A 10,415-nucleotide genomic window follows, 5' to 3' on the forward strand; every position below is an offset into this window, starting at 1 on the left:
CACATTTGACAATTTCTGGAGACATTTTTGGTTTTCACAACTATTACTAGTAGGTACCTCTGGCATCTTAGTAGAGGCCAGATACACTGTTAAATGTCTTATAATGAACAAGACAGGCCCCCCAACAGAGAATAATCTGTTACCAGGTTAAGAAACCCTGCCATAGAAGGATCACAAAACTAGTGAGTGCCCACCCCTAAAATTAAGCCCCCCTCCCCAAGTTTAAGAGAATTATGTTCTATGATTTACATTCTTATAGGAATTCCCATGACCACTTAATCACAGATGGGGATGGGAGAGCATACTAAAGCATACATGCTGTACTTCTAAAATATAACACTAGATATACTGCTCTCCCCTGCCTTCTCGTGCAGGGTAAAGCCACAGTCAGATCTTTACTTCATGCCACATTTGAGCAAGAGCATTGTTCAGGGTACCCACAAAGCAACAGCCAAAAATGTGCCGTAAGAGTTAACCAAGAGAAATCGACTTATAAACTGTCAAAATCAAGTGGCATTGTTGTTTTCAAATAGATGTGTACATCTTCTAGAGATATAACCTTTATAAGGAGTCTCATATATATTAAGTGGGATGGAGGACAGAAAGATCTGGGAAGAGAAGAAAAAACACAACGACCTTTAAGAGAATTATCTGCAGGAACAATTCTTCAGAAATCACAAAAATGTATTCTCAATGCAAAAAAAAAGTTCAATTGAAAATGAGTTTTTGATAATAAAGAAAAAAAGGGGAAAGGCCGTGGTCTTTTCACATAGCGCCCGCCCACAGCCTAAATCCACTGAGATAGCTGACAGTTCTCAAACATATACCATCCAACATTTAGTGACAATTATTGGCCTTAATGGTTATCTGACAGACTCTGCTGAAGCAAAACATAATTATTAAACAAGTTAAACAGCACCCACTCACAATGAAAGAATTGACAAAAGCAATATCCTTGGCTCCACAACATCTTACATAAATCTTTCTTTATTGCTTGGTATACATTATGCTTCACATATGAAATATAAAATGTAAGTTTCTCAAGAACAGGGGGGCTTCTTATATTTAATAGACACTGAATAAAGTATCTACCTGAAAAAATTATTTTAATGATACTAGATTTTTTTTCAAGGGAAAGAAGGTGAGGAGTAATAGTAACATCTTATGCTTAGTTCGTCTGATCCAGAAAACAAAACAAGACAAAAAACAAGCAACTATAATAAAACTGTGTGACCTTGAACAAGTCACTTAACCTCTCTGGGCCTCAAGTTCCTCTTTTGTAAATAGATTCTTAGTAACCATCTCACTTTTTTAACAGGAGGATTAGATGAGATAATGCATATCAACAGGATGCCTGCACAAGTTATGACTCAATAAGCAGTAGCTTCTTAATTATTTTATTATATTAGTATTACAATGATGGCGAAAAAGGTTGAGCACTGTACAAGGGGAGAAAGTGAAGGAAAAGCAGCAGAAGAAGGTGAGAACATAATGGCTTGCTAATATTGGGTAGGAGGCTTCTAAGCATAATTTAGAGCCTGCCTGTGGTCAGTGAGTGTTCCCATCCACCTTCAGCATGCTTCATGGTTCTCAGATAACCTTCTCCGTATGTCCTGAGTAACCTCACCCACCTCCGTAGCAGCCCTCCTCTAACCTCAACAGAAAAGGTCTCCCATGTCACAGAGAATACAGAGTTCTTCAATCAAGCAATCGTTTCGATTGCTGGCTGTCACCCCACCCCACCTCCCACTTTGTATTTGCAATCTTTGCCCTGCAGTGGTTCTCAACCTTCTGGCCCTTTAAATGCAGTTCCTCATGTTGTGACCCAACCATGAAATTATTTTCGTTGCTACTTCATAACTGTAATGTTGCTACTGTTATGAATCGTAATGTAAATATCTGATATGCAGGATGGTCTTAGGCGACCCCCAAAGGGGTCTCGACCCACAGGTTGAGAACCGCTGATCTAAAGGCTGCTCCTCCGACAAATTATATGAGTCCTTTTCGCAAGTGCCCTCAACCTACTTCAACTGAGACCCAAACTTTTCAGAAGTGTAGTTTCAACCACTAAAGCTCCCCAACCTACACTTACCAATGAGCTCCTGCTACCATTTCTGAGAGACAAGTCTCAGAACTTACTTCATTTATCACTGTGGCATCTGACTGACAAGAAAAACAAGTCTGAGTTCTAAATTAAATTACAGCGGGACAGAACAGTTAGACCGTTAAAAGTCGGGGGCCAGCTGACAAGCTTGCCCCTGTTCCTGAATGGGTGCTGGATCGATGAGTCAACATTCAACTGGCCACCAGCCAACCACAAACAGGACCACAGTATCTGCATGGGCATGAACTTTCAGTCCTGTTGCCTGTGAGCAACCGAAAGTAGAAAATATTTCTTCCTTATGGACTACGCTCCTGTCGTAAAACTACCCAGGCTTCAGCTTTTCCCACCCCCCTACACCTTACTTGTGTAAATTCTTTCAAAACAACTTTCTTCTCCAAAACACAAAGCATGAAAAGCGCTCCTCAACTCCAGGACAGCGGACACGTCGCCTTTCGCACTTAACGCTGTTGCTGCCGGTTTAGACTTTACGTCCTGGGCCCTGCTCCTTTTTGGCCTAATGTAAAAGGGCTTTCAGCTGTGGAAGTTGTGTTTCTTTTGTGTGTTTGCTCAATAAGACACTGCTGACCGTTTCTTCCTTTTGTGAACGCTCCTCTGCCTCAGCTTTGAAGACATTATCTGCAGGTTCTCCTACTAACTCTCTGACTGCTGCTCAGCTGCTTAGTCATCGCCATAGGAGGCTACTTCTCAGGTTCCACCATGTGAGTTACAGTGCTCACCAGAACTCCATTTTCAGCTGTCTCTCACTTTCCCTTTTTAATTGTATCCGTTCACACAGCTATTACTAGTGCCACTTACAAGCTGACATATCCAAGTTCATCTCTCTAGTCATGGCTCCTTACTTAGCTCTAGACCTATATTTTCCAATCACCTACTGGCTATCTCTACTCAGAGATTCCACATGTGTAGAAAAGCCAACATTTCCCAGACTGCCCACCCCTACCTTCTCAATTTGGTTGCTCTTCCTGTTCTATGTGTCAATAAATGACACCATGAGAAATCTGGGATTCACCAAGTCCTGTTACTTCTACCTTGTAAATGCCATGATTTTATATCTCCTTTGCAGCCCTGTGTTAATTCATTAATCCTTCCTGGATTTTTGCATTGGGTTTCCATCTCATCTCCCAACCTTAGGCCTTGTTCCACTTCAATTCACCCTGAAGTATGAATCTGTTCCTGCGATTCTCCTATGGACACCCTTTCCTGGATCCCTACAGACTTGGGAATAAAAATTAAACTCCTCAGCAAGCCACAAAAATGGTATTCAGAATCTGTTCACCACCTCCGATTTCAATACCAACATTACCACCTCCTCACAGCTACTCCCAACTCCAGCCATTTTGTTACATGAAAATCCGTATTTTCCTGTGTCTTATTCTCCTCTATGCCACCTTTATGCATGGAACATATATCCAGAGACCTGTAACTCCTGTCTTCACTTACCTAATTTCTGTGTAATACCTCAGTACTCCATATTCTCAATATTCCATCTTTCAAAGCACGGATGATCCTACATTGTGATTCTTTCTACATTTGTTGGTTTAAACAGTAAAATGCCTTGACATTTAGAACTATGATTCTATGTTTGGTTATCTCCACACATATGGTCTAATATCTAGTGAATAATAACAAATCACTGCCTTAAAAACAAATACTTCACCCAATATTTGTGGCATTCACCAGGAGTCAAACATCCAACCAACCATTATATAGTCAAAATCACAGGGAGAGACAGAATAACCTTGTCTTTGTGTATTTTATAAATATAAATTAGGGTAGAATAAATATGTAAATATAAAGCAACTTGAACCATCAGATAACAAATGAATGATGTAGGAGTCAACAAGTCACAAAGAAACCCATGGGAGACACAGGCCATGAGGTACTCACTGGATGTTCAGAGAAAGTTCTAGAGAGAAGATAAGACTTACAGTGAGTATAAGTACTGTAGAAGCCTGCAGGATTATCAATAGTGAACACCTCTATATTAAGTTTCATGAGGGGAGGGGACAAGTTGGCCTTGGTCACTGCTCTGCTCCTAAGCCAAACACATGGCAGGATCAGAGTAGCCACCAAATAAGTATTTGTGCTGAAGTGAATTTTTAACTTTGCAGCTGGAAAAGAAAACATCTGGGTTTTTTGTTTTGTTGTGTCTGTAAGGCAGTGCTTTTCTCCACTTGCCATCCCATAAGAAGGTAATTTGTGTTTGTGTTTACTAGAACTCTTTCCTCAAAAGTGAAATATTGCTTCCCTCTCTGGATGGCAAATGTGTTGTTTCAAGACGGGGAAGGATCTGCTTTAAATGAAGAGAAAGCTATTTCAGTCCCTAATCCCCAGAGCCAATTTTGGATCTTAAAATGCACTTTTCATCAAGAATCTTAACAAAAAGATTCTTGCCAGTTTAACCAAGACATCTAAAAATATGTCACTCGAAAGCCAAGCGCTCTGCTCAGGAACATTCTAATTGATGCCACGTTTCTCCAAAGATGTTCCATTGAGCCAACCTGAGTCACATGGCCGCGTAAGATGCCATCGTCACCCTCCTGAGCAAGGACTCGGGACTGCATGTCATTTAGGTTTTCTGCATTTTCCTTAGTCTGTGCTGATTTTCCTAGAACTTCTTCGTACCCAACAGAGCTATATTAATAAACCAGACCAGAGTCACGTGTTACCTTGAGTTGGAAATCAAGTTCATATGTCCTCTGTCATTTCAAACATGAGGAAACTGAGACACGGTGATGTACACTCCTGACCCATCCTCACCTAGGGTAGCAGCTGAAGTGGACACTGGGTCTCTTGAGTGATAGCCGGGTGTTAAGTCTTCTATATAGGCTCCCCTCACAGAACACCAATACCTTCCACATACATCCTTTCATTAATTCTGGTGGTCACCCGAGATAGGTAAAACGGGACTACTAGTCCCCTTTAACAGGTGAGTCACTCTCTCAGGGTGACGGAACCGCAGAAGCAGAGCTAGCAGCCAAGACTCCTGGCTCAGGTCAGGGTGTTTCTAGCATTGTCATCTGCCAGGATCACCACAAGGACACGGACCTTTTCCTTTTGGTACAAATGAGTCAATAGCAATGTGAATGGACTCTAGTGCCCACCATTCTTCAAAGGGAGATTTGCTAAAATAAAAGCAAGCTACAATCACCAGAGGTTGCAGGCCACAAAGGATGATAAGGCAGAAACATGGGTGTTAATCAATTTTGAGGTTTCACTTAATTAATCAACCGTTCTTCCAGAACTGAATCTAATAAAAAAGAAAATCCTAATCCTTATAGACCTGTACACAGGAGGTAGAATGCCACACACATCTTATTTTATTGAGACACCAGCTATGGACTTTTCCATCTGCTGCTTTGAATCAAATAACCATGTTTACATAAACTAGCATACATCACAAAATGTTTCTTTGGAGGAGTAATGTAAGGTCAGTACGATTGCTAGCTGAAGTAAGTTGATTTTACAAGTCAGAATGTGTCTGGACAAGTCCACGTGTAAGCACTGGGCTAAGAAAGGGTCTGGCAGGGGTTTTAACACTGGGTTCTAGTCATTAATGCTGCACCACTGTCCTATTTACAACCTGACATTTGTCTTTACACTTTCAGCATCCCATGATTTTTCAGCAACAGTAAATAACTTTCAAAGATGACACCTCGCCTTAGCTGGGTCTATATTTTGACTAGCAGGTCTTGGCATTGTGTCCAATTCAGATACCTCCCCAAAATGCTGCATACAGGTAAAATAAATGAACAAAACTTAACAAGAAAAAAAAAGAAAAGAAAAACCCTGTACCAAACAATTTGGGATATAATACATCTAAGTTCTTAATCTACTGTAGCAACTTCTAGTTATGCCACCGCTGTCTCTGGATTTTAAATATTTCTTATTTTTTTCCATAAATTCCTGTGCTTGTGACCCTATAAAGGGGAAGGTGGTAAAATAAATTTGGGAGGAGAAAAGAGCATAAATAAATCAAAATGCAAAAGAGAGGACTCTAATTCAGTCACAATGAACCACACTTAATTTTTATATTACTTTGTTTTAGCAACACAATTTAGATTCAAGTACCTGGGATTAAGGAAGCACCGACATTAGGACATTTTTAATTTTTTATGGTAAAACTCAAAATATACACTGATGAAAGACCTCTAAAGTCCCACAAAAGTGGACATTTGTATATCTGAAAAATTAGTTTCCTAAGAAACAAGCATTCTCTACCCACATGAGACTTACAAAATGTGTGGGAAATCTGAGTTTCTGAATCATTCAAGATTGCCTGAAGTCTGTGTTTATGTCCTATAGGGTCAAATCTTGCCAAATAATTAGAAAATAAGAAGATGCATGTCCTTAATGGAGGGTGTCAGTTTTGAAAATGAAATGTATTTTAATAAACACTGCTTTTATAATTATTCAGTGTGTGTATACATTTTTGGGGACTCACTGGAGTTGAATATTCCCTCCAGCAGTCATAAGCTGTTTCAGAATCTTTTAATACCGCAGGGTTATCACCTATCTTTGGACAGTGTACAGGGGAACAAGGATGGCTACTTGAGCTTCCTCTTTATTTGAATTCTGGGACTATGAAAATTAGTGTAATGTGGAAAGCATGTCCACTACAGAGTACTTTGGATCTAGTTCAGTGGTTCTCAACCTTCCTAATGCCACGACCCTTTAATACAGTTCCTCATGTTGTGGTGACCCCCAACCATGAAATTATTTTTGTTGCTACTTCGTAACTGTAATTTTGCTACTGTTATGAATCGTAACGTAAATATCTGATATGCAGGATGTATTTTCATTGTTCGCGACCCACAGGTTGAGAACTGCTGATTAGTTGATATGTGTTCTGAATTTCAAATCCTGCTGGCTGGCTTAGAAGTGTTTGCATTAAACCTCAGGTGCAACATTCTCTTCAATAGTGCATTCCATTTCTAGGCAGAACCGTGCCACCACACAATCTTCTGAGAAATGTGCTTTGTGCTATCAGAATTGAAAGTAAGACTGCAATCTGACACTCACATGTGCCCTTCTTGGAGAAACTTTTGAAGGGGAAAACTTCAAAACACGGAGTAGAAAACTCCAAAGTAAGTGGGGGTATCTGGGACACTTGTCTGTCTTGTGTATCTGCAGTGCCCCCACATGGGCAGCAGGGGGCGGACCTGCATGAGGCTAACCCCCCCCACAAGTGTTTCCTAGTCTGGAACACCCAGCCTTCTTCTGTTAACACTTGCCCCAAGTCCAAGGAGGTAGCCACGAAAGAGTGCCACTATCAGTAACTTATACAAGCTTAGGACATCAGGTGAATAACATTGCAGAAATGACTGCAGATGACACATGGGTCACAAGGGTGACCGATTTTATTTTATTTATTTTGGTGATCGGGAGGCTTAAAGGAGCTGGAGGGGGGCTTGACCTAAGTAGTAAAGAGGCCATCTCTGAAAGCAACAAGTGGATGTGAATATTGCCTGGGGAATATATTCAGCCTCTTTGCAACAGTTTAATTTGTAGGTAATATTCTCTTTTACATGTTAAATCAAAACCTTCCCCTCTTCCGCTAACCCCACCCCAAACCCAGAAATTTATTTGATGAACCTGGTTTCTAATAGGACCTTAGGAAATGTGGCTTCTGCAGGGGTCTCCTGCATGTGAATGTGTGATGCATTTTACTTGCTTTATGCCAAGTCCCAAGTAGTTGAATCAAGTTGGAAAAATCTGGAGGGACCAGAAAGAGCTGGCTCTGAAACTACAAACACACGGGGTTGCAAAGCAAAAATCCTGTCCTTGCCCCCGCTTCACACACATAGCCGTACACACCCTGGCTCATTTCTCCTCCCTATCCCCAATGAATGTCTGAGGAGACACGGTCATAAACCTCAGTACTCACCATATTGACTTCAGAAACCATATCGATGCTGGCAATGTCAATATTCATTCCCACGGCCACGGGGGGACCTGCAAACCAAGAGGGCCAGCCACGTGATTTCTCAGAACTTCATTCATTCTTAGCAAGAGTTGTCCCCGGGCATGGGACACTCTGCCCCAAGTCCCTCCCCATGGCTCACCCTCAAACCCTTCAAGTCCTGCTTTTCTAAAAGGGTGGCAGGAGCTCCTCTAGGAAATGCTGTATTGAATAGGCACACACGTGTCCTGAGGGATGAGGGATTCCAGCTCTGTCTACACATGTAGATGCCTCAGCAGGAGCATACACACAACTCACAGAAGCACAGGAACATTCCAGCCCAAGGAAATTTTATATATTGCCTTGAAACCCTCCTCCTCATTCACCCCCACAGCTTTTGTGTGCAGGTTTTAACTCTCTGAGCTTCATAAGACTCTGAAGCAAAATTAAATGGGCATATCAAGGTTTCTCAGGCTGCAGCGAAAGAGGTCTCTGACCCTTCTCCCTGCTTCCCCTCCAAGCTCCTGAAGTCCTCCCCTCCCCAATCCCCCCCCCCCAATTCCACTGCCCCTGCAGCGAGGCTCCCAGGACTGGATAATATCCAGACACCAGGCACTTTAAACGGTGGTCAGAACTCTTCCAAAGTAGGCGGGCACAGGGGGTTAATGCCACTTCTCAACCAATTGTCTGCACTTCTTGTCCTCCAAAATGTTCACTAAGCCAGGTTCTCTGGGCACACCATTAACTAAACTTGAGATTTGTAACTGAACGAGGCAATGGCAGTGAAGCAAAGGATTTATAACTGTGAAGCCCAAGGACAGCAAGCGCCAATACATGCTAGGAGGGTCTCTCTCACTGAGAGACCACCTAGTAACCAACCGGTTTAAGTTTGGGTCAGTGTCTCAATATGGTAACACTGAGACACATGCCATTCACCAGATGAGGGAGAGGGAAGAGACAGCCAGCACAACGCTCAAATGACAGCTTAGGAGGCTATCGCTGGGTTGTTTCTTATTTCCACGGCAACCCCATTACCTCCAAAATCTGGTCTCAGACGAATGTCATAGCCTTTCAGGAGTCTATCCACCGTCTCTTTAACCAGTGACATGTTACTAGGATCATTGACACTAAAGAAAGAAAAGACAATAAGTAGGCATCAGTCAGGCAGCAGGCACGGCGTCCTCAGCGTCTATCTGATCCTCCCCACCGATCCCGGTTCACCGAGGTATGCAGAGCCCTTCAAAGTGTAAAAGGAAAAACGGAAGCCTTAGGCACACTTACCTCTGCGCACAGACAGCGGCGATTAGCAAGGGGAATGGCCAGATCCCAAAGCAGCCTTTTTTCCGAACTCTCCACATCCCTTTAGTTTTTGATGGGATTGAGGGCTTCACTGAAGAGAGGAGATCCAACTTAGTCTGCCCAGTGCAGTAATTCTAATGTGAGGCGCATGCGCACGGCGTACCAAAACATCAAAGGGGCAGCGGCGGCTGCCTGGGACCTAGCAGATTTTCTTGCTAAGAAAAATAAATAAAAATAAATTAAAGGGGAAAAAGGAAAAACATACATATGCATACTATATACATATTTGAATACTATAAAAAAAATCACCCCGCAAGAGGACCCGGAGTAAAAATCTTTGTTGTCCTCCCGTTAAGACAAAAACAACTAGAGCAGCTGGTAAGTTTCGGTAGTTGCAGGAGGCAGTTTTGCACCTCGCGGGTTGTAGGTTTTGTGTGTGTGTGTGTGTGTGTGTGTGTGTCCTCTTAAATATGCAAAACCAGATTAGAAATTTAGGCGAGAGCAGGTGTGGAGTGCGAGCGGAAAACGGGTTCCTGGGAGACCACTTCTGGTCTCAGCAAGCAGATGGGGAGAGGAGTTTGAACTTTATTTCCATGGCGAATAGCATCCCCTGCCTGGGGCGAGAGGATAGTGGAGGTGGGGTTGTGCGGTGGGGGGAGGGGAGGATGGTGGGAGCAGGAGTGGAAGGGGGAGGGAGAAAATAAACCAATGGGAGGAGTGTTGAGCAATCCTTTGGATTTAGGGCGGGGGGGGGGGGGGGGGGGGAGGTCCCATGGAACAATAAAAAAGGAAGCCAGAGAAAGAGAAGAATAAAATGCTGCCTATTTTCCCCTAGGAGTCAAGGAGCAAGCTTTTCTTCACTACTCACAAGCGATGTCTTTATCCTGCTCCTCACCCTTTGCCCCCTATTCCCTGAGAAGAAACCCTCGGGGTCCCGGTTCCTCCCGGTGTGACGTGGCTGACCCGCTAGTCGGGATTATTTATAGCAGAAGGGCGAGGGGGGGGCGAGGGGAGAGAAGGCAGCGCTGCCTCTCCGGGTTTCAGTCTGACTCTGCAGTGGGGGACTATTAGCAGGGAGAGTGGGGTTTG

At 42.9% G+C, this 10,415-nt stretch overlaps 1 protein-coding gene across 3 annotated transcripts in view; it reads right to left on the minus strand.

Annotated features, from left to right (window-relative positions):
• Window positions 1-10,291, minus strand: part of GABRB2 (gamma-aminobutyric acid (GABA) A receptor, beta 2) — a 203,984-nt gene extending 193,693 nt beyond the window's left edge. The window contains exons 1-4 of one of the 3 annotated variants that reach the window (XM_005870570.2): window positions 10,195-10,291; window positions 9,309-9,541; window positions 9,063-9,154; window positions 8,013-8,080 (exon numbers count right to left, since the gene is read on the minus strand). In XM_005870570.2, coding sequence (XP_005870632.1) covers window positions 8,013-8,080; window positions 9,063-9,154; window positions 9,309-9,385 — 237 coding nt within the window. In that variant the 5' untranslated portion in view covers window positions 9,386-9,541; window positions 10,195-10,291. Of the gene's footprint in view, window positions 1-8,012; window positions 8,081-9,062; window positions 9,155-9,308; window positions 9,542-9,635; window positions 9,956-10,194 lie in introns of those variants that run through there. The other 2 variants (XM_005870573.2, XM_005870571.2) reach the window with 2 other exon arrangements.
• Between the last annotated feature and the right edge of the window lie 124 nt (window positions 10,292-10,415).

The sequence above is a fragment of the Myotis brandtii genome, unplaced genomic scaffold (assembly GCF_000412655.1).
Source record: "Myotis brandtii unplaced genomic scaffold, ASM41265v1 scaffold32, whole genome shotgun sequence".
NCBI lineage: Eukaryota > Metazoa > Chordata > Mammalia > Chiroptera > Vespertilionidae > Myotis > Myotis brandtii.